Here is a 24,896-nt window from a genome sequence, read left to right as displayed (position 1 = left end):
AAAGACCCGGACAACATCTCATTCCTGTCAGCTTCCTCTGAATCGCGACGGCTATACAGCTGTACCAACACATGGATCGTCGTTGGCTCTCGGTGGTTCGGCCAAATGTATCCGTTTTGGTCAGCAACTGGAGCTCACTGATAAACACAAGTGAACTCATGGAACGTCGGCTAATCAGCGTCGAAGAACTCGAATCGCTGTCTCTCTTTTCTCGCGAAAAGCAATGTCAAACTTTGCTCGCCGACATTCTTCCTAAGAAAGGCCCAAATTCGTACGAAAAGTTTCGCGATATGCTTCACAAGACAGGATGCGAAAACGTCCTTGAGCTGTTAGATACTTTTGAAGACATAGCTTCTGAATCTGAAGCGCGCTACGTTAATGCTCCGCAAGAAAAAGAAACGAGACTCTCCACTACTTCTGTAAAGGCTACAACGTTCTATTCTTTGCACTCAAGTAGCCTTGACAATCCACAGGTTTTGTCTACAAGTGAGGAGTCTTATATTGCACTTGAATACCGTCGCATGAAACTGGTGTTCAAAAAGGCGCAGACGTTGCAAAAGGACGTTGGTGAAGCTGGAGGAAAAATCAGTTGTGAATTTTCCACCGTGACTATTCCTCCTGGAGCAATAATAGGCCAAACCTTATTCACCGGATTTACAATTTACGAGTATCAGCCAGAAGAATCCGAAGGGGTTCAAGACGACACGGAAGTGACAGATGTTATAGCTCTTCATCCTTGCGGTGCAAATTTTGCAAAGAATGTAGAAATCAGAATGACTTTTAACAGCTCTGACCGATTTTGTTTTTTGTTATATGAAGGACCAGCTGTCGGTTGCTTTTCTGCTACCGTGTGCAAATCTGGCACACTGACTCAAATTACTAGTGGAATGACAGCTACTCATAATCTGTCTTCTATCGATATAAGCACGAGGCACTTTTGCAAGCTGTTTGCATGTCTATTTGGATGTGCTGGGCACTGCTATCGACCGTTGGCTTTTGGAAGGTGGACAAAAGGTGAATCTCTTCGCACAGCAACGATTGATCTGCATTTTACGTCATCAAAGTCATCTTTCGTTGACCACGTTGAAAGATGCAACAAAGGCTTGCCTCAACTATTGAAAGATTACAACGTCAGGCTGTTCTTTTTGCGATCTGATCCGATTAGGCTCAAAATTACGAGATATTCTCCTGGTTGGGAACTGGTATCTACGCCTCCGAGGGAAATTCCAAAGCAAGAGTTGATGCAAGCAAAGAAGGCTCCTTCAAAATATTGCTCGCGCAGCTTTACGCTAAAAAGGATACTCAAAGATGCTGACGATCCATGGCTTGAAGTTCAGCTAACAGGAGGAAAGAAAACTGACTGCTTGCTCACGTTGAAAGAATACACTTCATCTCCTGTGGTAAGAGCTCAAGAAATCTTCTGTATCATACAGTAGCATTGTTTTTAGGCTAGTGAAACTAAAGCAGCTGGTGCCAGTCTCTCTGGTAGGTATATGTAGGAGCATGTCTGCATGATAGTATTGTGAGTCCCGTCGCGTGTAGGTGAAACATTAGGCATTCCTGTTACCGATGATCAAATTCGACAACTTCACATTAAAATAGAGGCATTTTGGAAGAAAGTGGCAAATTTTCTTGGCCCCACACCTCTTACCGACGACGAGATAGACCAGCTTAGAAAGAGCAAAGATTTTGATGACGACGCTGATCGTTCTAAAGCAATGCTGAACAAATGGCGAAAGAAGCAAATGGAAAGGGGCGGAAAATCTGGTACCGTCGGCGACGTGCTAAAAGCGCTCCTTCACGGCGACGTTGGACTCCGAGATGTGGCTGAAGAAGTCTTCGGCAAAGCAGCTGTAGATCGTTACTATAGCAAGGACGAATTATGAATTAGAATGTTGGTTTTTTTGGTACTCACTTGTTCAAGCTGGTCTTCTTACTTTTATATCTGCATGCGTCTGTAAAAACACTGCCGGTAAAAGAAGTAAAATATAAAACGAAAGGTAAAAATTGTTTGTATATATGTTAAAATGAGGCTGGATGAAGTTTGTTTCTCAGGATACTGATCACATCATCAAACGAGGGCCTCTCTAAGGGATTAAACCTGACGCAGTCTTTTAAAAGAGTAGTGTAATCTTGTGGAGCCTCAACCTTTCCCTCTGGAAGTTGACCTCCCGCCTGTGTGTGCAAGTGAATTGACACCGGCGGCAATTCTTTGCAAAAACAGTTACGTAAAGCTGAGCGTGTTGTCAATGCATAAATACCTTTATAGGGACGGTCTCGCTCTTTGATTTCCCATAGCAGAATTCCGTAACTGAAGACGTCGGACTTCTTAGCAACTTCTCTTTTCTGTTCGCTGTCCTCGGTGCCGTTCGTGACAGACAGATATCGTTCCGGTGCGATGTACATCGCTGTACCTCCAGGAGTCTGACCCTCTTCGCGCTCCTGAGTCACAGAGCTAACGTCGGTCATTTCGCAAGACCAAAATCACAGATCTATATAATTATAAGGATATACATATAATGCTATTGGTTAGCCTTTTGGCCTACTTTGCAAATATACATTGTTCTGCCTTCTCGAGTTATCCTGTTCATAGAACGTTGTTTGACTTGAGGTCGAGATGAATGACGGTTGGTTCGTTCTTGTGAAGATGAGACATTCCCAGAGCGATTTGATTGGCAATGCCAAGACGATTTTCCCACAGCTCTATGCCGTGATCATCGGCTGAGGTCAAGACTTGAAACAAGTCGCCACCACTCATGTACTCCATGACCAATGCGTAGCATCTAGGAGAAGTACATATGCCAATAAGACTGAGAATGTGAGGATGACGCTTAATGCTCAAAAGAATTCGCGCTTCTTTGTCTAACAGGTCCGATTGCCTACACAGAGAAAACTATCCATAATAATTCAAATCAGTTCAGTATTGCATACTTTGGCATTATTCGCCTTTTAACAAAAACTTTGATTGCTACACGTTGAACGTCGTTGTTTTTCATCAGGTTGGCTCGATAGACTTCACCGCTGCAGCCGCTTCCAAGCAAATCGGTTTCTTCGTCGTACTCGATTTCACTCTCGCTGATTCGAATCATCGGATCAGGAGTCGGTTCCTAAATGATTGCGCCGTAATTTCCTTTTCATGGATATTGATTTATTTCATTACAGGCACTTCTTCTTGCTCAAAGCTAGACCCTTCTTCAACAATTGGTCTGTCTAGTTTCACGTTAGTAAGCCTCCGAGGCGTGTTAAACTCTAAAAACTTCACACTTTAAGAACAAGTAAAAATTAGGCGTGTTTTACTACCGTATTTAGCAATAGCTAGAAGTGGAATCGATTTAAACAGATTGTACTTGACGGTAGCTGCTCCACCACCAAATCGTATAAAACGAACTTCGTTGGGCAAGGCCACGCAACAAACGCTCTGAAGACGCGTAGAAATCATGCCATCTGGAACGCTTAGCTAAAATAAAATTATTGAATAAATAATTAATGCTACGTTAGAGTAAATTTTTGACTAACTTCTCTGCAATTCATGGCATCTATTTGAAAGACAACACACGCATGTCCATCGCAATAGCCGCACATTATAAACAAAAGTGCTCCCTGTCCTGGAACGTCTGCAGCTACAGCGGAATGATAGCAGAAGGAGGGCAGGAGAAAGGAGCCGGTTATCTTCACAAACTCCTAAATAATCAATCTATATCAATCTCTGCCCTCCCCCTAACAATGAACTAATAATAATACCCTGGTATTCAATTTGAATATAAAAGCATCTTCGAATGGCCCCTGCGAATCTAAGCCCCCAATGACTACAGCCCGATTCTTATCAATAGAAGTGAACGTGTGACCACAACGAGGCAATGGCCTCGATCCGCTGCACTCCAACGGAATCCAATTTTCTAAAAAAAATAAGTAACTAGAGAAAATGCATCTACAGCCCTGCCGCAATACCATCGCCTAGGGAAAACGCCCACAGCTCATTGTTGAAGCCGTTGTACTCGCGATAGAGTCCAGTGGCCGGAATCCACGAGGCACCCGTCGCGAGAGAGGAAATCTCGTCTCCTCGTCCCCCGAAGACGACGAGCACTCGATTCCCCTCGTCGCCGAGCAAACACAAGCCGCATCCGGAGCGACCGTGCGGCCAGGGACTCGTACGACGAACGATTCGCCATTCGAACGTCGACGGATCGAGCGTGTGCAAATTGCTCGTGTAGGCGAGACTTCCGAATTGGCGCGGCGACGGGTGAACGCCGCCGTAGTGATAGATGCATCGATTCGACGCGACGGCAATTTTCGACGCCGACGACGGAATGGGAACGTCGACTTCTCTCCGGAACTTCGCCGTTTCTTTCGACCAGACGCTGTTGCGCAGATTCAACGACCAAATCGTCTCGCTCGACATGTAGCTGGTCTTCTTTCCGGATTCGACTACAGCTCCACCCCAGACGAGCATCTGACGATCGAGCACTGCGGCAGCGTGACCCTCACGATGTTCGGGCACCCCATTTTCGTTGACCTTCAGACTCGCGACTAGATTGGCTAACGATCTCGATTTCCCACCTTCGATCGGTCCTTTGCAGTGCGAAAGAACCCCAGAACGCCGCCCATTCCTGAGAGCAGTATACGGGGAGTCCACCATGAATTACTGGCTCTCTGTTGTTCGTCCGAACTTGTCCTCCTTGCTCGACAAATGGCGTCCAGATTTGCGCGATCACGAGCTCCTTATTATGCGTCAGCTAGTCAGCAGGGAAGAGTACAGGTCTCTGTCTCGCTTTCGTCGAAGTGAGCAGCACGAGAAGTTGCTCTCTGAAGTTCTTCCTAAGAAAGGCGTGGTATGTTACGACAAATTTTGCGTCATGCTTTCCGTAACAGGACGCCAAGACATTGTTGAATTGCTTTGTCATCTTCAAAACACTACACTCGATGAAGCGTCAGAAAAAGAAGCGAAACTTTCTGAGGTGAAATTAGGCGTTACACTTTGTCGTCCGTTTTTTTCGAGTGTGTCCTGCTCCACAGGCTTCGTCTGAGAGTAGAGATTCTTTGATAAAATTTCAATTATTTGACATGACACTGGCATTCAAAAAAGCGCAAACAGTGCAGGAGGACATTGGCGAAGCTGGTGGAATAATCACATCTGAATTTTTCAGGGTGACTATACCGCCTGGAGCAATAAAAGGCAAAACCTTATGCACAGGATTCACCGTTTATGAGTACCAGTCCGAGGAATCTGAAGGAGTCGAGGACGACACTGAAGTAACAGACATCATAATCTTACATCCCTGTGGCGCAAAATTTGCAAAGCATGCGGAAATCAGGATAGCTCATACCGTTCCTGAACAACGCGAGACTCGTCTTCTATACAAAGGACCAGATGCTGGCGAATTTTCTGTTACCCAGTGTGAGCTTTACACACAGACTTCAGTGACTAATGAAGTAGGAATGACAGCGACTCTTTGTCTGCCCTTCATTGATATAAGAACAACGCACTTTTGCAAGCTTTTTGCGTGTCTGTTTGGATGCGCTGGGCACTGCTATCGAGCGTTGGCTTTTGGAAGGTGGAAAAGAGGCGAATCTCCTCACACGGCAACAATTGATCTGCATTTTACGTCACCGAAGTCATCTTACGTCAGTGTCGTTGAACGATGCCACAAAGGCTTGCCTAAGCTTTTGAACTGCAATTCTACAATATTCTTTTCACGACATGATCCAATTACGCTTAAAATTACGAACATATCTCCCGGCTGGAAACTGATCTCCACTCCTAGTGCAAGGGAGATTCAAAAGCAAGAGTTGACTCAAGCAAAGAAGTGTCCTTCAAAATACTGCACGCGCCACTTTATGCTAAGAAAGGAAGACAACGATGCTGAAGATCCCTGGCTTGAAGTTCAACTAACGGGAGGAAAGAAAACCGACTGCTTGCTCACGTTGAAAGAGTACAGTTCATCTCCTGTGGTAAGAGCTCAAGAAAACGTTTTTTACTGTATCTTATCTTTGTTTTAAGATTAAAGCACCTGGTGCCAGTCTCTCTGGTAAGTATATAGGAGCATGTCTGCATGATAGCACTGTGAGTCTCGTCAGGTGTAGGTGAAACAACAACATCAGGCAGTTCTGTTACCGATAATCAAATTCGACAACTTCACATTAAAATAGAGGCAGTTTGGAAGAGAGTGGCGAATTTTCTTGGCCCTACACTTATCACTGATGATGAGATAGACCAGATCAAAAGGAGCAAAGATCATGATGATGATTCTGATCGTTCTAAAGCGATGCTGAACAAATGGCGAAAGAAGCAAATGGAAAAGGGCGGAAAGTCTGGCACCGTCGGTGACGTGCTAAAAGCACTCCTTCACAGCGACGTTGGACTCCGAGATGTGGCTGAAGAAGTCTTCGGCAAAGCAGCTGTAGATCGTTACTATAGCAAGGATGAATTATGATTTAGAATGTTGGCTTCTTTAGTACTCACTTGCTCAAGCTGGTTACAGCTGGTTTTCTGATTTTATGGCTGCATGCGTCTGTAAATAAGCAAAAACACTAAAGCAGTAATAAAACGTACTAAAAACAGAAGAAATGTTATTTGTATATATTAATTAAAGCGGAGCTGCATAATTCTAGAGCAGTTTCTTTCTCAAGATACTGATTACATCATCAAACGAGGGTCTCTCTAAAGGATTAAACCTTACGCAATCTTTCAGAAGATTTATATAATCCTGTGGAGCCTCAGCCTTTCCCTCTGGAAGTCGACCTCCTGTCTTCGTATGCAAGTGAATTGCCTCCTTCGGCATTTCTTTGAAAGACATTTTAACACGAAATGCGTTGTCTGTGCATACCTTTGTACGGACGGTCTCGCTCTTTGATTTCCCACAGCAGAATTCCGTAACTGAAGATGTCGGATTTCTTAGCGACTTCTCTCTTCTCTTCGCTGTTTTCAGTGCCGTACGTGACCGACTGATATCGTTCCGGTGCAATGTACATAGCCGTGCCTCCAGGAGTCTGATCCTTTTCCCGGTACTGAGTCACAGAGCTAACGTCTGTCATTTTTGCAAGGCCAAAATCACAAATCTATACAAAAATGACTAATATAGAACGCACCGGTTATCCGTTGACGTACCTTGCAAATATATATCGTTCTTCCTTCTCGAGTTATCTTCTTTATGAGGACGTTGTTTGACTTGAGATCGAGATGGATGACTGTCGGTTCGTTCTTGTGAAGATGAGACATTCCAAGCGCAATTTGATTGGCAATGTCAAGGCGATTTTCCCACAGTTCTATGCTGTTGTCATCGGCTGAAGTCAAGACTTGAAACAAGTCACCACCACTGATGTACTCCATGACCAATGCGTAGCATCTAGGAGAAGTGCAGATGCCAATGAGACTGAGAATGTGAGGATGAGGCTTGATGCTCAAAAGAATTCGAGCTTCCTTGTCTAAGAGCGCCGATTGCCTACACAGAGAAAACTATCTATACAATTGAAATCCGTTCAGTATGGCATACGATGGCACTATTCTTCGCCCTTTAACAAAAACTTTGATTGCTACAGATTGAACATCGTTGCTTTTTGTTAGCTTCGCTCGATAGACTTCGCCACTGCCGCCGCTTCCGAGCAAATCGGTGTCTTCGTCGTACTTAATTTCACTCTCACTTATCTTAAGTAGGGGATCCGGTGTTGATTCCTAAATGTGATGGCTGCGTAACTGTTCCAATAGATTATGCATATTGATTTCATTACGGGTATTTCTTCTTGCTTGAAGGTAGATCCTTCTTCGACTATTGGTCTGTCTAGTCTCACGTTGGTAAGCCTCCAAGGAGAGTCAAACTCTACAATTTCACGCCTTAATAAAAGGGAAAATTCGCTATGTTCCACTACCGTATTTCGCAATGGCTAGAAGTGGAATTGATTCGAGTAGGTGATATTTAATAGTAGCTGCTCCGCCACCAAATCGTATAAAACAAACTGAGTCGGGAAAGGCCACGAAACAAACGCTCTGAAGACGCGTAGAAATCATGTCATCTGAAACGCTCAGCTAAAACAAAATTATCAATTGTGCCATGTTACAGCTTAATTTTTGACCAACTAACTTCTCTGCACTTCATGGCATCTATCTCGAAGACAATGCACGCATTTCCATCGCAATAGCCGCACATTACAAACAAAAGTGCTCCCTGTCCGGGAACGTCTACAGCTACAGCTGAATGATAACAGAAGGAGGGCAGGAGAAAGGAACCAAATAGTTTCGTTATTCTCACAAACTCCTAATGATCAATCTATATCGATCTTTGAAGACCCCCTAAAAATGAACTAATACCTTGGTATTTAATTTGAATATGAAAGCATCTTTGAAGGGCCCCTGTGAATCTAAGCCCCCGATGAGCACAGCCCGATTCTTATCAATGGAAGTGAACGTGTGACCACAACGAGGCAACGGCCTAGATCCGTTACACTTCAATGGAATCCAATTTTCTAAACAGAAGAAACTAAGGAGAAACAATGCGTACAGCCCTGCGGTAATACCATCACTTAGGGAAAACACCCACAGCTCATTGTTGAAGCCGTTGTATGCACGATAGAGCCCAGTAGCCGGAAACCAAGCGGCCCCTGGTGCGAGAGAGGAAATCTTGTCCCCTCGTCCCCCGAAGACGACGAGCACTCGATTCCCTTCGTCGCCCAGCAAACATAATCCGCACCCGGAGCGACCGTGGGGCCACGGACTCGAGCGACGAACGATTCGCCATTCGAACGTCGACGGATCGAGCGTGTGCAAATTGCTCGTGTAGGCGACACTGCCGAGTTCGTGCCGCGACGGATGAATTCCGCCGTAATGATAGATGCACCGATTCGACACGACGGCAATTTTAGACGCCGACGACGGAATTGGAACGTCGACGTCTCTCCTGAACTCAGCGTTTCGCCTTGACCAGGCGTTGTCGCGCAAATTCAACGACCAAATCGTCTCGTTCAACATGTAGTGAACCTTTCTTTCGGATTCTACTACAGCTCCACCCCAGACGAGCATCTGACTGTCAAGCACTGCAGCAGCGTGACCCTCGCGACTCTCTGGCTGGTCATCATATTCACTTTTACGGTGAACTTGCTCGCGGATTGTAGACGGACTTTCAGTTTCAACGTGTTCTAGTTGGTCCGGAGATTCGTGACTATCGGCTCTAGTAGAAACGCTCTCGTTAGCTTCAGAAGTCTGAGGCTCCCGTCGCTCCCATAGAACACCGCGAAAGAAGGTCTCCAGAACGCCACCCATCCTGGCTCTAGATACGGGGTCAGGCCCCGAAGACGACATTCACAAGCACTTGATTCTCTTCGTGACGTCGCGCAATTAACACGCATCAATGCGGCCAGAAACTCGTGCGACGAATGATTCGCTATTCGAGACACCAAGTTCGCGCGGCGACCGGGTAATGGTATCTGCACCGATTCGAAACAATGCAAATGCAACGCCCAAATCGTTTCACGGTCTTTTTAGCTTGTCACCTTTAGTCGTTTCCATCAGAAGCTGCATTGGCTCCGCCCAGCCAGCTGTCTAGTCAGATGCAGCAAGAGTACGCTTTATGGATTGTTGGCTCTTGCTTGTTCGTGTCTACCAAAAATGGCGTCTAGATATATGAGTGCGCCGGCTAGTTAGTGACAAAGAAGACAGCTAACGTAAAAGCCTGGGCAACGACTCCTACCCGTTGTAGCTGCGCTGAAATGAATTCTACAACTGGATAAAAATTTGTCGCTGCAATTAGAGCAGCTACATCGAGTAGGGCATTTCTGACGTTTTCTTTCCGTGACCGCTCTCGTCTCTTGGATAGACACGCGACATCTCCCTAAAGTAGACTTAATTAATAACGAAACGAAAATAGGATTACTATACTAACTCAGTGCGTCGAGCGCGGTTGCGCACCACGCAGGCCAAAGCCGTCGAAGCCAGAGAAAGAGTCACAATGATTAATAGAAGTGTAGAAGTCAATCCAACAAACAGGCCAATTGAGACTATAGCCAAGGGATAGGCGCCATTAGGGATGAGAGGACTTGCTCGATCTCGCGCTAAGGCTAATATTAGTCGTACCTCCACTGCACGCACAGGAAGCTTCTATTTCTGGATTCATCACATTAGTCATGGTGGGACTACCTTCAATACGATCAGACGTTTTAACAAGGATGCATGTGACGTTCTCTGCTGCACACAGGGTGAGCTTTTCGTAGTTGGCTTTGCCGGGATATTTGGAAAATGATTCCCTTCCTGTCAAAATAGACCCAGTGGAATCCGTACAGCTGATTTCTGGTTCTCCTGGATACTGTCTGGCCTCGACAAATACAGAACTGCACGATCCTTCCGTGGCAACTGTCGCAGACGAGCGCGTCGATAGGACTTCGCCAGACACTAAGAGACCGACATAAAAATGAAACCGCAAATTAGAGAGGACGGTTCGCCGAAGCGCGAAGCTCAGCGTGATGCGGTAGAACTAAAGCGAGAACCATATCGCTACGTACCAACGCAGCGAAACGCTGCTCTCGTTGAACGGAAAGTGCAAAGTGCGTTTCCTGCCGTGCACCATGTCAAACTCGTTGCGCTTCCCGTTTTGAGGACGTTTGTGACGCGCTTCTTGGGGTAGATTTTGCGACAATAATTCAATATTTCGGCATCGGTTCTGCCTTCGTTGCAGCCGCTCCTGCCGTCCGGGTCCGTTACCCACTTGCCCGTCGATAGATCGACGTGCTGGTTGACTTTTCCACACCAGAACATGACCCGAGGTTCGTACGCGGAGGCGTAACACTTAGCAAAGTCAAGTTGCGACGTTGCGTTGAGGGAAAAAGGGTGAATTAATTTATACCTCGGCCGTGATGGCTAGGAGTAACAACAGCTTCATTTTACGTCCTGCACTGTGCGACACACCCGAATCTCACTCTATGCTAAGATCCGTGCTTTCGGTAATTGAACGTCCGCTGACTCTAGTGAATGACGTAGTCTCTGAAGGAACCAATAGTGTTTGCTGGAGAATCAATGGGGATTGACGTCACCACAAGATTAGAAAAAGCACAGATTTTGATGACAACTCTGATCGTTGCAAAGCAATGCTGAACAAATGGAAAAAGAAGCAAATGAACAAGAACGGAAAACCTGGAACCGTCGGCGACGTGCTAAAAGCACTCCTTTACAGTGGACTCCGAGATGTGGCTAAAGAAGTCTTCAGGAAAGCAGCTGTAGATCAGTACTATAGCAAGGACAAATAATGAATTAGAATGTTGGTTTTGTAGTACAGTACTCACTTGTTCAAGCTGGTCTTCTACTTTTATAGCTGCATGCGTTTCAATTTTGTAACAAAACGTAATAAAAATATAGGTAACAACTGTTTGTATATGTTAAAATATGGGGCTGAATGATCCTATATAGCAGTTTGCTTCTCATGATTCTGATCACATGATCAAACAAGGGCTTCTAAGCCTGACACAGTCTTTCAGAAGAGTAGTGTAATGGTGTAATCTTCTGGGGCCTGCATGGACCTTTCCCTCGGGAAGTTGACCTCTCACCTGTGCGCGCAAGTGAATTGACACCGCAAAAAAGCTAAGCGTGTTGTCTGCACGTACGTACCGTTTTACCACGGTTTTTACGCTCTTTGATTTCTGCATACGGGTCGCAAATTTCTGAAGACCCGAACATGCTCGACACGAAGAGCTAGAGGAAGTCCGCACAGTAGGCATGGAGCATTGTTGGCAGTTGGTTCGGCTACAGTTGCCCGTATTAGTTGGAATATGGAGCCCAAATTTAGATTCTCTTCTGGATTATGGGCTTATCACTGTCGAAGAGCGCAAATCACTGTCTACGCTGTCGACAGATACTCAGGCAAAGGATTTGCTTTCTACAATTCTTCCAAAGAAAGGCCTGCATTCTTACAAACAGTTTTATGCCATGCTTCGCGAGACAGGATACGGAGACACCCTTGATTTGCTCACCCGCCTTCCACACCCTTCTCCCAGAGATATCTCTGCTTCTCCTCTCCCAGACCCTTCTCCCACAGATATCTCTGCTTCTTCTCTTCCGTCATACGAGATAATCGGAGAAGGTTCTGAGGGCGTGGCCCTGGACGAGGCTAGTTTGCAGCGCAATCCGAGTCGCCGCCGCCCTTCATCAATTATGATCCCGACGAACCCGACGGTCTTCAGCTAGGAGATCTTTTAGTGCCCCACGAGATTTGTATTGACGATGGAAAGGTGTATGAAAATGGAAAGAAGGGTAAACCAGAAACTCCTCCAGCCCAAATCGAAGAAACGCTCAAGAAACTTGCTAAAGGTGTAGGGAAAGATGCGCCGTGGGTACTGGACATCCCGGAAGAATTGAAGAGCATCGAGCCACCCATTGCTCTGAAAGAGAACAGACTATCAGTCATTTATATACAGTAGGCAAATTCGTCACGGGAGATGAAGTGAAAGAAACTGCAGATTGGGATGGAATGGCTGATAGAGTTGGACGAAAACTGATAGGCTATGACATGGAAGGGTTTGGTTTTTATGATGGCTGTAAACGTTATTTAGCCGGCAGAAGCAAGTGGATTTTTGTCAAAGGGGTGTCAGATTATGCAACAAAGGACACAAAAATTCGTGACAAATCTTATCAAAAGTATTGCTGTGCGTCAGCAACAGCATTTGTTTTTCACCTGGCAAAATTGTTTAAAGAGTCACTTTTTGACGTTGGAACAGATGAAACTGATCATGGTACTGTCAGTCGTGCTTGCGTGGTTCCCTGCACATTGACTAATTCTTTTAGGCTTTCAAGTTGGTGTAGCAGCTGGTGCCACTCTTTCTGGTAGGTATTTGTATGAGCCTGATAGTAATATTTGCTTGCCTAACTAGCGTCTCGTCCGTTGTAGGTGAAACAACATTAGGCAGTCCTGTTACCGATGATCAAATTCAACAACTTCACATTAAAATAGAGGCATTCTGGAAGAGAGTGGCAAATTTTCTTGGCCCTACATATCTCACTGATGACGAGATAGGCCAGATTAGAAAGAGCAGAGATTTCGATGACGACGCCGATCGTTCTAAAGCAATGCTGAACAAATGGCGAAAGAAGCAAATGGACAAGAGAGGAAAATCTGGCACCGTCGGCGACATGCTAAAAGCACTCCTTCACAGCGACGTTGGACTCCGAGATGTGGCTGAAGAAGTCTTCGGCAAAGCAGCTGTAGATCATTACTATAGAATGTTGGTTTTGTAGTACTCACTTGTTCAAGCTGGTTTTCTACTTTTATAGCTGCATGCGTTTGTATCTCTTGCTTTACTTCGCCAGCTTCCAATCAATTGAAGCGTTAAACGAGCGTTAAACGAGTATTGATAATACTAAAATCTTTAGTTTAGCCAGTACAAACGTCTGCTTCTATTGAAAGCCTAACGAAAAAGGATTCCCGAACGTCTAGTCTGAAAAGAGAAATGATCAGATTTGTGACGTCACGGCGAGCCCCCATCTCATTTACTGCAACATGAAAGTGTTTTTCACGTAAACAATAAAACTGAAACACTCGACGACGTCAACAGGTCGATGCAGAACGTCAGATTACGTCCGTGAGAAGCGTCTTGGATTTGTGTCTCACACATCCCCGCCCATTTTGAATAGTGATACAATTACTAGTAGGTCTTTTTTGGACGTGCTCTACCTTATCGTGGAGGTCTTTGAGGTCGTATAGGAAAATGTACGTCGTTGGCGTGACCGACGAAACGTTTCCCGTTTCTGCTTCGCCGATTGTGGCGTTGTACAGCTCGTTTATTGCACTGAGCGACAATTCGGCGTGAATTGATAGGTAGTAAACGAGAAGGACAACAGATATCCTGCTCGACGTTGGGGGGTCGGAAATCACTGAAGACCCGGACAACATCTCAAATGGGAGAAAGCCGTTGGAAGCTCGCTTTGGAATGCTTGCGCGAATTCGAATGGAGTCCAGATTTATCTGCTCTTCGGAAATATCGTTTCATCACTCCCCAGGAGCACAGATCGCTGTCTACGTTGTCTACAGAGGAGCAGACAGAGATGCTGCTCTCTGAAATTCTTCCTCAGAAAATCCCGCTCATTCAAAATTTGTACTATATGCTTCGCGAGACAGGACGCGAAGACATCGTATCTGCCATTCGTGAAGAAGGTGAAACGAAAGCGCGCTACGTTGATGTTTCATCAGAGAAAGGAACGAAGCTCTCAAGCACTTCTAAGGTGATTTAGGCTATTGATTATTTGCGTTTTTGATCATTTGTGGCGTCTACAGGATTTGTCGGAAAGCGAGGATTCTACCGCTGTTATTGCACTTGAATTCCGTGGCATGACACTTATATTCAAAGAAGCACAAACTTTGCAGGAGGATATTGGTGAAGCTGGAGGAGTAATTGCTTCTGAGTCTTTTACAGTGACTATTCCTCCTGGAGCAATAGTAGGCAGAACCTTACGCACAGGATTTACTGTTTATGAATATCAGCCAGAAGAATCCAAAAACGCTGATGACGACACTGATGACGGCGCGGAAGTGACAGACATGATAGTCTTACATCCTTGCGGCACAAAATTTGCAAAGAATGTTGAAATCAGGATGAAATTTTATGACTGTTTTCAATCTGAAACTTGTCTCTTATATGAAGGACCAAAGGACGGAATCTTTTCTGGGATGTTTTTTGACCGTCCAGCATTTACATCACCAACAATCACTCTTGATGTTGGAATGACAGCTAGTCTTAGTCCGTCATCTATTGATATAAGCACAAAGCACTTTTGCAAGCTGTTTGCATGTCTATTTGGATGTGCTGGGCACTGCTATCGAGCGTTGGCTTTTGGAAGGTGGGCAAGAGGCGACTCTCCTCACTCAGCCACAATTGATCTGCATTTTACGTCATCAAAGTTATCTTACGTCAACCACGTTGAACGATGCAACAAAGGTTGGCCTCAACTATTGAAAGACTTCAACGTCAGATTATTTTTTTCGCGATCTGATCCGATTATGCTCAAAATTACAAGAGTTTCTTCTGGTTGGGAACTGATATCTACTCCTCCGAGGGAAATTCCAAAGCAAGAACTGACTCAAGCAAAGAAATCTCCTTCAAAATATTGCTCGCGCAGCTTTTCGCTAAAGAGGATATTCAAAGTTGACGATCCATGGCTCGAAGTTCAGCTAACAGGAGGAAAGAAAACTGACTGCTTGCTCACGTTGAAAGAGTACATTTCATCTCCTGTTGTAAGGGCTAAAGAAAACGTTTTTACTGTATCATATCTTTGTTTTAGGCTAGTAACATTGAAGCCGCTGGTGCCAGTCTCTCTGGTAGGTAGATGTATGGGCTATCATGGTAATGTGGGATATTTGCTTGCCTAACTCGCTAGGTGTAGGTGAAACAACAACAATAGGCAATCCTGTTACAGATAATCAAATTCGACAACTTCACATTAAAATAGAGGCATTTTGGAAGAGAGTGGCGAATTTTCTTGGCCCTACACCTCTCACTGATAACGAGATAGACCAGATTAGAAAGAGCAGAGATTTCGATGACGACGCCGATCGTTCTAAAGCAATGCTGAACAAATGGCAAAAGAAGCAAATAGACAAAGGCGGAAAATCTGGCACCGTCGGCGACGTGCTAAAAGCACTCCTTCACAGCGACGTTGGACTCCGAGATGTGGCTGAAGAAGTTTTCAGCAAAGCAGCTGTAGATCGTTACTATAGCACGGACAATTAATGAATTAGAATGTCTCATTTTGTAGTACTCACTTGTTCAAACTTGTACAGTATTCTACTTTTATAGTTGCATGCGTCTGTAAAAGACTACGGGTAAAGCAGTAAACAATATAAAAGCGTAACAAAAGTAAAGGTAAAAAGTGTTTGTCTATATGTTAAAACGGGGCTGGATGATCCTAGATCAGTTTGTTTCTCAAGATACTGATCACATCATCAAACGAGGGCCTCTCTAAGGGATTAAACCTGACGCAGTCTTTCAGAAGAGCAGTGTAAGCTTCTGGGGCCTCGACCTTTCCCTCTGGAAGTTGACCTCCCGCCTGTGTGTGCAAGTGAATTGACACCGGCGGCATTTCTTTGCAAAAACAGTTAAGCAAAGCTAAACGCGTTGTCAATGCATAAATACCTTTATAGGGTCGGTCTCGCTCTTTGATTTCCCATAGCAGAATTCCGTAACTGAAGACGTCGGACTTCTTAGCGACTTCTCTTTTCTGTTCGCTGTCCTCAGTGCCGTACGTGACAGACAGATATCGTTCCGGTGCGATGTACATCGCTGTACCTCCAGGAGTCTGACCCTCTTCGCGGCACTGAGTCACAGAGCTAACGTCGGTCATTTTCGCAAGACCAAAATCACAGATCTATATAATTATAAGGATATACATAATGCTATTGGTTAGCCGTTTGGCCTACTTTGCAAATATACATCGTTCTTCCTTCTCGAGTTATCCTGTTCATGAGAACGTTGTTTGACTTGAGGTCGAGATGAATGACGGTCGGTTCGTTCTTGTGAAGATGAGACATTCCCAGAGCGATTTGATTGGCAATGCCAAGACGATTTTCCCACAGCTCTATGCCGTGGTCATCGGCTGAGGTCAAGACTTGAAACAGGTCACCACCACTGATGTACTCCATGACCAATGCGTAGCATCTAGGAGAGGTACATATGCCAATAAGACTGAGAATGTGAGGATGACGCTTAATGCTCAAAAGAATTCGCGCTTCTTTGTCTAAGCGCTCCGATTGCCTACACAGAGAAAACTATCCATAATAATTCAAATCAGCCTCAGTATTGCATACGTTGGCATTATTCGCCTTTTAACAAAAACTTTGATTGCTACACGTTGAACGTCGTTGTTTTTCATCAGGTTGGCTCGATAGACTTCACCGCTGCAGCCGCTTCCAAGCAAATCGGTTTCTTCGTCGTACTCGATTTCACTCTCGCTGATTCGAATCATCGGATCAGGAGTCGGTTCCTAAATGACCGCGCCGTAATTTCCTTTTCATGCATATTGATTTATTTCATTACGGGAACTTCTTCTTGCTCAAAGCCAGACCCTTCTTCAACAATTGGTCTGTCTAGTTTCACGTTAGTAAGCCTCCGAGGCGTGTTAAACTCTAAAAATTTCACACTTTAAGAACCAGGAAAAATTAGGTGTGTTCTACTACCGTATTTAGCAATAGCTAGAAGTGGAATCGATTTAAACAGATTGTACTTGACGGTAGCTGCTCCACCACCAAATCGTATAAAACGAACTTCGTTGGGCAACGCCACGCAACAAACGCTCTGAAGACGCGTACAAATCATGCCATCTGGAACGCTTAGCTAAAATAAAATCATTAATTAATTAATGCTACGTTACAGCTAAATTTTCGACTAACTTCTCTGCAATTCATGGCATCTATTTGAAAGACAACGCACGCATGTCCATCGCAATAGCCGCACATTATAAACAAAAGTGCTCCCTGTCCTGGAACGTCTGCAGCTACAGCGGAGTGATAGCAGAAGGAGGGCAGGAGAAAGGAGCCGGTCATCTTCACAAACTCCTAAATAATCAATCTATATCAATCTCTGCCCTCCCCCTAACAATGAACTAATAATAATAATACTCTTGTATTCAATTTGAATATAAAAGCATCTTTGAATGACCCCTGCGAATCTAAGCCCCCAATGAGTACAGCCCGATTCTTATCAATAGAAGTGAACGTGTGGCCACAACGAGGCAATGGCCTCGATCCGCTGCACTCCAACGGAATCCAATTTTCTAAAAAATAAGACTAAAAGAGAAAATGCATACGACCCTGCCGCAATACCATCGCCTAGAGAAAACGCCCACAGCTCATTGTTGAAGCCGTTGTACTCGCGATAGAGTCCAGTGGCCGGAATCCACGAGGCTCCCGTCGCGAGAGAGGAAATCTCGTCTCCTCGTCCCCCGAAGACGACGAGCACTCGATTCTCCTCGTCGCCGAGCAAACACAAGCCGCATCCGGAGCGACCGTGCGGCCAGGGACTCGTACGACGAACGATTCGCCATTCGAGCGTCGACGGATCGAGCGTGTGCAAATTGCTCGTGTAGGCGAGACTTCCGAATTGGCGCGGCGACGGGTGAATGCCGCCGTAGTGATAGATGCATCGATTCGACGCGACGGCAATTTTCGACGCCGACGACGGTATTGGAACGTCGACTTCTCTCCGGAACTTCGCCGTTCCTTTCGACCAGACGCTGTTGCGCAGATTCAACGACCAAATCGTCTCGCTCGACATGTAGCAGGTCTTCTTTCCGGATTCGACTACAGCTCCACCCGAGACGAGCATCTGACGATCGAGCACTGCGGCAGCGTGACCCTCACGATGTTCGGGCACCGCATTTTCGTTGACCTTCAGATTCGCGACTAGATTGGCTAACGATCTCGATTGCCCACCTTCGATCGTTCCTTTGCAGTGCGAAAGAACCCCAGAACGCCGCCCATTCCTGAGAGCAGTATACGGGGAGTCCACCATGGATTGCTGGCTCTCTGTTGTTCGTCCAAACTTGTCCTCCTTGCTCGACAAATGGCGTCCAGATTTGCGCGATCACGAGCTCCTTATTATGCGTCAGCTAGTCAGCAGGGAAGAGTACAGGTCTCTGTCTCGCTTTCGTCGAAGTGAGCAGCACGAGAAGTTGCTCTCTGAAGTTCTTCCTAAGAAAGGCGCGGTATGTTACGACAAATTTTGCGTCATGCTTTCCGTAACAGGACGCCAAGACATTGTCGAATTGCTTTGTCATCTTCAAAACATTACACTCGATGAAGCGTCAGAAAAAGAAACGAAACTTTCTGAGGTGAAATTAGGCGTTACATTTTGTCGTCAGTTTTTTCGAGTGTGTCCTGCTCCACAGGCTTCGTCTGAGCGTAGAGATTCTTTGATAAAATTTCAATTATTTGACATGACGCTGGCATTCAAAAAAGCACAAACAGTGCAGGAGGACATTGGCGAAGCCGGTGGAATAATAAGATCTGAATTTTTCAGGGTGACTATACCGCCTGGAGCAATAAAAGGCAAAGCCTTATGCACAGGATTCACCGTTTACGAGTACCAGTCCGAAGAATCTGAAGGAGTCAAAGACGACACTGAAGTCACAGATATCATAGTCCTACATCCATGTGGCGCAAAATTTGCAAAGCATGCAGAAATAAGGATAGCACATACCGTTCCTGAGCAACGTGAGACTTGTCTTCTATACAAAGGACGAGATGCTGGTGACTTTTCTGTTACCCCATGCGAGCTTTACAGGCAGAATTCAGTGACCGATGAGGTCGGAATGACAGCCACTCTTTGTCTGCCCTTCATCGATATAAGAACAAAGCACTTTTGCAAGCTGTTTTCATGTCTATTTGGATGTGCCGGGCACTGCTATCGAGCGTTGGCTTTTGGAAGGTGGAAAAGAGGTGACTCTCCTCGCACAGTAACAATTGATCTGCATTTTACGTCTTCGAAATCATCCTACGTCAGTGTCGTTGAACGATGCCACGAAGGCTTGCCTCAGCTTTTGAACTGCAACGCTACAATATTCTTTTCACGGCATGATCCAATTACGCTTAAAATTAAGAACGCGTCTCCCGGTTGGAAACTGATCTCCACTCCTACGAGGGACATTCAAAAGCAAGAGTTGATTCAAGCAAAGAAATCTCCTTCAAAATACTGCTCGCGCAGCTTTATGCTAGAGAAGGAAGATGACGATGCTACTGACATTCTATGGCTTGAAGTTCACCTAACGGGAGGAAAGAAAACCGACTGCTTGCTGACGTTGGGAGAATACGCTTTGTCTTCAGTGGTAAGAGCTTAGAAGGAAGTTTCTCTTTCTGTGCATCTTTGTATTTAGGCTGGTCAAAGTAGAGTAGCTATCACCTGTTCCTCCGGTAGGTGTAGTACTGTAACATTATACAATAATAGTTGCGAGTGCACATGCCTAGTTGCTCTTTGCCTGCCTAATTTCCGTCTCGGTTAGGTCAACTGACTTTGAGCAGTCCTGTTACTGATGATCACATCCGAGAGCTTCACCCCAAAGTAGGAGCATTTTGGAAGGCCGTAGCGAATTTTCTGGGTCCTTTGCATCTCACTTCTGATCAAATAAAACTGATCGGAAGAAGCAGAGAGTTTGAAAACGACGCCGATCGTTGCAGAGAAATGCTAAGTCGGTGGCGAATGAAGCAGATATCTGCGACCATTGGTGATGTGCTCAAAGCTCTCCTTCACAACGACGTTGGGCTTCTAGATGTAGCTGAAGAAGTTTTTGGCAGAGAGGCTGTGAGTCTTTACCGTCACAAAGAACATGGCGTGCCTGTATTAGTTCAGCTCTCGTCAGGAACAGAAGCGAGCCTAAAAACCACTTTTAAGGTGATTTGTGCTGTAAAAGTTTTTGGTGCCTAATTTTCAAGTGTCTCATACGCAGGCTTTGTCTGAAAGTATCACACTTCAATACTGTGAAATGACACTGAAGTTCAAAAAGGCGCAGACAGTCCAGAAGAACGTTGACAAAGCTGGAGGAACAATCAATTCCGAATTTTTTACAGTAACAATTCCTCCTGGAGCAATAGAAGGCAAAATCTTATACACAGGATTTACTGTTTATGAGTATCAGCCAGAGGAATCCAAAGGGGTAGAAGACGACACGGAAATAACAGACCTTATAGTCTTACATCCCTGCGGCGAAAAATTCGCAAAGACTGTAGATATCAGGATAAGACATACCATGTCTGAAGAAAGTGTGACTCATCTTCTATATGAAAGAGAAGATGCCGGCGTCTTTTCTCCTACCATGTTACATGATGTCACAAGCGGATACCGACAAGGTAGGCCTTCCGTTCCAACTTTGGTAAATGGTGGAGTTGGAATGACAGCTACCCTTTATCTGTCATTCGTTGATATAAAAACAGAGCACTTCTGCAAGCTGTTTGCGTGTTTATTTCGATGTGCTGGGCACTGCTATCGAGCGTTGGCTTTTGGAAGGTGGGCAAGAGGCAGCTCTCCTGACATTGCAACGATTGATCTCCACTTTACGTCATCAAAATCATCTTACGTCAACCACGTTGAACGATGCCACAACAGCTTGACTCAGTTTTTGAACTACAACGCTACAATATTCTTTTCACGACATGATCCAATTACTCTTAAAATTACAAACATCGCCCCCGGTTGGAAACTGATCTCCACTCTTGCAACAGAAATTCAAAAGCAAGAGTTGACTCAAGCAAAGAAGTCTCCTTCAAAATACTGCACGCGCAGCATCATGCTAAAAAAGAAAGACAAAGATGCTGACGATCCCTGGCTTGAAATTCAACTAACGGGAGGAAAGAAAACGAACTGCATTCTGATGTTGAAAGAGTATGCTATGAAAGGATACACTTCGACGCCATCGGTAAGAACCTGATAAAGTAATTTCTATTTTTACCTTTGCTTTTAGGCTAGCAAAATCCCAGCATCTGACGCCTCTCTCTCCGGTAGGTTTTTTAGTATGTTTGAAATAGGAAGGGGTATTATATATTCGCATTATTTATTATATACGTGACGCTTATAATAATATATGATAGTTGTGCTTTAACATATAGATAAAACACCATTGAGCAGTCCTGTTACCGATGATCAAATTCGCCATCTTCACATTAAAATAGAGGCATTTTGGAAGAAAGTGGCAAATTTTCTGGGCCCTGCGCCTCTCACCGATGACGAGATAAAGCAGATTAGGAGAAGCACAGATTTTGATGACAGCGCTGATCGTTGCAAGGCAATGCTAAACAAATGGAGAAAGAAGCAAATGAACGAGAGTGGAAAATCTGGAACGGTTGGCGACGTGCTGAAGGCTCTCCTTCACAGCGACGTTGGACTCCAAGATGTAGCCGAAAACGTTTTTGGGAAAGCGGCCGTGGATCATTACTACAGCAAAGATTAAGTGATTTGCTTGAATTGTTTTGCAGTTTTTAGGAGTCACATTTTTTAGCTGTCATGAAGTCTACATATGGGTGTTGTTACCTCAAAGTATTCACTCTCTTTTCTTGTTTGTTCTTTCACCTTTCCTGCTTACGCAAATGAAAATTTGATATTGTCGAAAAATGGCACTTGTTGTAGGTCAGTGTTGTCTAGGTACCTACCGCGCGTTAGTTCCGGACGTCGGATGAAGAACGGACGATGGGCAGCATTGTCGGGTGCTGTGGCTGCGCTTTTCGTCGACGATCAAGTCCCCCAGAGCGTCCAAAAAGTCGGTCTTCCGAAGGCGAACCATCTGAACGAAAATACGAATACCCAAAGCTATTTACCGCCGAGACGACACCATCCGAAGGAAGTGAGACTCAACCAGTAACACGCAAGTATAATAAGGAATTCAATATAGCAAAAATAGGACCAGAACATCGCAAGGGTCACGTCGCAGCGGTCCTCGATCGTCAGATGCTCGTCTGGGGCGGATGCGTCTCAGGACGCGACATCAAGACCCGTTACCTGTCGAGCGAGACGATATGGACGCTGAATTTGCGCGACAACGTCTGGTCAAAACGCAGGACGACGTTCAGGAGAGAAGTCGACGTTCCAATTCCGTCGTCGGCATCGAAAATTGCCGTCACGTCGAATAGATGCATATATCATTACGGCGGAATTCATCCGTCGCCGCACGTGTTTGGAAGTCTCGCCTACACGAGCAATTTGCACACGCTCGATCCGTCGACGTTCGAATGGCGAATCGTTCGTCAATCGAGCCCCTGGCCGCACGGTCGCTCCGGGTGCGGAATGTGTCTCTTGGGCGACGAGGGGAATCGAGTGCTCGTCGTCTTCGGGGGTCGAGGAGACGAGATTTTCTCTCCCGCACCGGGATCGTCTTGGATTCCGGCTGCTGGCCAATATCGTGAATTCGACGGGTTCAACAATGAGCTGTGGACGTTTTCTCTTAGCGAAGGTATTTGGTATTGAATAGAAGTCGTTTTCTAATCGTCTCTTATCGTAGAGAAGTGGATTCCGCTCGACTGCAGTGGATCGAGGCCATTGCCTCGTTGTGGTCATACGTTTACCTCCATCAATAAGAATCGCGCCGTTCTCATTGGTGGCCTTGATTCGCAGAGCGACTTCAGGGATGCTTTCATATTCAAATTGAATACCAGGGTATTGCTTTGTTGAGAGGGGAGTAAAGATAAATATAGGTTGATTATTTATTATTAGGAGTTTGTGAGAATAACGAAACTATTTGGTTCCTTTCTCTTGCCCTCCTTCTGTTATCATTCCGCTGTCGCCGTAGACGTTCCCGGACAGGGAGCACTTTTGTTTGTAATGTGCGGCTATTGCAACGGACATGCGTGCATTGTCTTTGAAATAGATGTCATGAAATGTAGGGAAGTAAGAGGAAATGAGATTTTATTTAGGGTGATATTATTGGTGATTTTATGTCAGCTTAATGTTCCAGACGGCATGATTTCCACACATCTTCAAAGCGTTTGTTGCGTGGCTTTGCCAGACGCAGTTTGCTTTATACGATTTGGCGGCGGAGCTCCTTCAATCAAGTATAGTCTATTTAAATCGATTCCACTGTTGGCCATTGCAAAATATGGTACGATATTAGTTAATTAACGGAGATTGGTCTTGAAATGAAGATTTAGAATTCAATGATCCCCTGAGGCTCACTGGTGTGAAATTGGACGAACCGATTGCTGAAGAATGGCCCAATTTTGTCGATGAAGACGTACTGAAAATGTACCCTAATATACAAAAATTTATAGCAATCATTTACATGTAGGAACCGACTCCTGATCCGATGATTCGAATCAGTGAGAGTGACATCGAGTATGACGAAGAACGCGATTTACTTGGTAGCGGCTGCAGCGGTGAAGTCTATCGTGCAAAGCTGCAAAATAGCGATAATTTTGTCGCTATTAAAGTTTTCCTAAAGAGACGACTATTGCCAGAGTATGTGACGCTCCATTGATTTTATTTGTCTATTTTTTCTCTATGTAGGCAATCGGCACTCCTAGACAAGGAAGCTCAAATTCTTTTGAGCATCAAGCCTCACCCTCACATTCTCAGTCTCATCGGCATCTGTACTTCTTCTAGATGCTATGCATTGGTCATGGAGTACATCAGTGGTGGTGACTTGTTTCAAGTCTTGACCTCATCTGATGACCGCAGCATAGAGCTGTGGGACAATCGTCTCGACATTGCCTATCAAATCGCTCTGGGGATGTCTCATCTTCACGATAATGAACCAACCGTCATTCATCTCGACCTCAAGTCAAACAACATCCTCGTGAACAAGATAACTCGAGAAGGAAGAACGATATACATTTGCAAAGTAGGTCAACGCGGCTAGCTAATGTATTATGTATTTTCATACATATAGATTTGCGATTTTGGTCTTGCTAAAATGACTGACGTTAGCTCAGTGACTCAGTATCGCGAAGAGGGTCAGACTCCTGGAGGCACAGCTATGTACATCGCACCGGAACGATATCAGTCGGTCACGTACGGCACCGAAGACGGCGAAGAGAAGAGAGAAATCGCCAAGCGATCAGACGTCTTCAGTTATGGGATTCTACTATGGGAAATCAAAGAACGAGACCGTCCGTACAAAGGTATTCATGCACAGATAACAGGTTTCCTTGTTTCTACCTGTTTTTCCTAAGGAATGCCGAACGAGGCAATTCACTTGCACACGAAGACGGGAGGTCGACTCCCAGAGGGAAAAGTCGAGGCTCCGCGAGATTACGCGACCCTTCTGTATGACTGCGTCAGGTTCAACCCTTTAGAGAGACCCTCGTTTGATAGCATAGTCAGTACCCTTAGAAACAAACTACTCTGAGATTTAGTCATGCCGAACGTTTTTAGCAGTTATTCGACCCCAAACTTCTCAGTCGCGACTGTGTGCCTATTGAAAAGATGTGAAAATGGAGTAGTCGATGTCATTCGAAAAA

The 24,896-nt window shown here is 45.2% G+C and overlaps 9 protein-coding genes and 1 long non-coding RNA gene across 13 annotated transcripts; 6 read left to right on the top strand and 4 right to left on the bottom strand.

Annotated features, from left to right (window-relative positions):
- Positions 1-72: 72 nt before the first annotated feature.
- LOC136186227 (uncharacterized) lies at positions 73-1,993 on the top strand. Its single transcript, XM_065973496.1, has 3 exons — positions 73-1,400; positions 1,449-1,485; positions 1,543-1,993. The coding sequence occupies exons 1-3, from the start codon at positions 159-161 to the stop codon at positions 1,884-1,886; spliced, it is 1,623 nt and encodes a 540-aa protein (XP_065829568.1). The 5' UTR covers positions 73-158; the 3' UTR covers positions 1,887-1,993.
- A 357-nt stretch (positions 1,994-2,350) lies between these two features.
- On the bottom strand, positions 2,351-4,605 carry LOC136186236 (uncharacterized). The gene is made up of 9 exons (XM_065973509.1): positions 4,558-4,605; positions 3,949-4,513; positions 3,742-3,896; positions 3,517-3,681; positions 3,301-3,457; positions 3,161-3,249; positions 2,932-3,107; positions 2,547-2,879; positions 2,351-2,492 (listed from the first exon to the last, which is right to left on the bottom strand). The coding sequence occupies exons 1-8, from the start codon at positions 4,603-4,605 to the stop codon at positions 2,588-2,590; spliced, it is 1,647 nt and encodes a 548-aa protein (XP_065829581.1). The 3' UTR covers positions 2,351-2,492; positions 2,547-2,587.
- On the top strand, positions 4,599-6,551 carry LOC136186219 (uncharacterized). Its single transcript, XM_065973484.1, has 4 exons — positions 4,599-4,955; positions 5,014-5,949; positions 5,999-6,026; positions 6,076-6,551. The coding sequence occupies exons 1-4, from the start codon at positions 4,635-4,637 to the stop codon at positions 6,429-6,431; spliced, it is 1,641 nt and encodes a 546-aa protein (XP_065829556.1). The 5' UTR covers positions 4,599-4,634; the 3' UTR covers positions 6,432-6,551.
- Positions 6,024-10,901, bottom strand: LOC136186205 (uncharacterized). 2 transcript variants are annotated; one of them, XM_065973466.1, is made up of 14 exons: positions 10,827-10,901; positions 10,486-10,768; positions 10,061-10,375; positions 9,870-9,984; positions 8,509-9,818; positions 8,303-8,457; positions 8,076-8,249; positions 7,864-8,020; positions 7,726-7,814; positions 7,491-7,669; positions 7,106-7,439; positions 6,825-7,056; positions 6,461-6,781; positions 6,024-6,409 (listed from the first exon to the last, which is right to left on the bottom strand). In XM_065973466.1, the coding sequence occupies exons 5-13, from the start codon at positions 9,287-9,289 to the stop codon at positions 6,606-6,608; spliced, it is 2,277 nt and encodes a 758-aa protein (XP_065829538.1). In that variant the 5' UTR covers positions 9,290-9,818; positions 9,870-9,984; positions 10,061-10,375; positions 10,486-10,768; positions 10,827-10,901; the 3' UTR covers positions 6,024-6,409; positions 6,461-6,605. The 2 variants fall into 2 exon arrangements, with proteins under 2 accessions (XP_065829538.1, XP_065829544.1); XM_065973472.1 differs by lacking the exon at positions 6,024-6,409 and having other exon boundaries at positions 6,595-6,770.
- An 805-nt stretch (positions 10,902-11,706) lies between these two features.
- LOC136185455 (uncharacterized) lies at positions 11,707-13,333 on the top strand. The gene is made up of 3 exons (XM_065972627.1): positions 11,707-12,705; positions 12,758-12,796; positions 12,861-13,333. Exons 1-3 carry the CDS (start codon positions 12,444-12,446, stop codon positions 13,205-13,207), a joined length of 648 nt encoding a protein of 215 aa, XP_065828699.1. The 5' UTR covers positions 11,707-12,443; the 3' UTR covers positions 13,208-13,333.
- LOC136185534 (uncharacterized) lies at positions 13,221-13,814 on the bottom strand. The gene is made up of 3 exons (XR_010669573.1): positions 13,464-13,814; positions 13,383-13,407; positions 13,221-13,329 (listed from the first exon to the last, which is right to left on the bottom strand). It is a non-coding gene; the product is annotated as an uncharacterized lncRNA (long non-coding RNA).
- A 68-nt stretch (positions 13,815-13,882) lies between these two features.
- Positions 13,883-15,808, top strand: LOC136188073 (uncharacterized). Its single transcript, XM_065975795.1, has 4 exons — positions 13,883-14,191; positions 14,244-15,200; positions 15,248-15,284; positions 15,344-15,808. Exons 1-4 carry the CDS (start codon positions 14,015-14,017, stop codon positions 15,694-15,696), a joined length of 1,524 nt encoding a protein of 507 aa, XP_065831867.1. The 5' UTR covers positions 13,883-14,014; the 3' UTR covers positions 15,697-15,808.
- Positions 15,700-18,447, bottom strand: LOC136188063 (uncharacterized). Its single transcript, XM_065975789.1, has 10 exons — positions 18,393-18,447; positions 17,784-18,348; positions 17,580-17,734; positions 17,352-17,516; positions 17,139-17,295; positions 16,999-17,087; positions 16,770-16,945; positions 16,383-16,716; positions 16,099-16,330; positions 15,700-16,047 (listed from the first exon to the last, which is right to left on the bottom strand). The coding sequence occupies exons 1-10, from the start codon at positions 18,438-18,440 to the stop codon at positions 15,872-15,874; spliced, it is 2,097 nt and encodes a 698-aa protein (XP_065831861.1). The 5' UTR covers positions 18,441-18,447; the 3' UTR covers positions 15,700-15,871.
- A 28-nt stretch (positions 18,448-18,475) lies between these two features.
- On the top strand, positions 18,476-22,062 carry LOC136188053 (uncharacterized). Its single transcript, XM_065975781.1, has 7 exons — positions 18,476-18,790; positions 18,848-19,783; positions 19,832-19,868; positions 19,958-20,346; positions 20,402-21,367; positions 21,413-21,449; positions 21,558-22,062. The coding sequence occupies exons 1-7, from the start codon at positions 18,560-18,562 to the stop codon at positions 21,896-21,898; spliced, it is 2,937 nt and encodes a 978-aa protein (XP_065831853.1). The 5' UTR covers positions 18,476-18,559; the 3' UTR covers positions 21,899-22,062.
- Positions 22,063-22,124: 62 nt separating this feature from the next.
- On the top strand, positions 22,125-24,874 carry LOC136199794 (uncharacterized). 3 transcript variants are annotated; one of them, XM_065990093.1, is made up of 11 exons: positions 22,125-22,288; positions 22,346-22,894; positions 22,943-23,097; positions 23,155-23,328; positions 23,383-23,539; positions 23,589-23,671; positions 23,726-23,895; positions 23,944-24,277; positions 24,326-24,557; positions 24,609-24,754; positions 24,811-24,874. In XM_065990093.1, the coding sequence occupies exons 1-11, from the start codon at positions 22,135-22,137 to the stop codon at positions 24,865-24,867; spliced, it is 2,211 nt and encodes a 736-aa protein (XP_065846165.1). In that variant the 5' UTR covers positions 22,125-22,134; the 3' UTR covers positions 24,868-24,874. The 3 variants fall into 3 exon arrangements, with proteins under 3 accessions (XP_065846165.1, XP_065846164.1, XP_065846162.1); XM_065990092.1 differs by having other exon boundaries at positions 22,337-22,894; positions 24,814-24,874; XM_065990090.1 differs by having other exon boundaries at positions 22,337-22,894.
- Positions 24,875-24,896: the final 22 nt, after the last annotated feature.

Source organism: Oscarella lobularis, chromosome 1 (assembly GCF_947507565.1).
Source record: "Oscarella lobularis chromosome 1, ooOscLobu1.1, whole genome shotgun sequence".
Classification (NCBI taxonomy): domain Eukaryota; kingdom Metazoa; phylum Porifera; class Homoscleromorpha; order Homosclerophorida; family Oscarellidae; genus Oscarella; species Oscarella lobularis.
The sequence above is the reverse complement of the archived record's forward strand: the minus strand, read 5'-3'. Positions and strand labels throughout refer to the sequence as shown.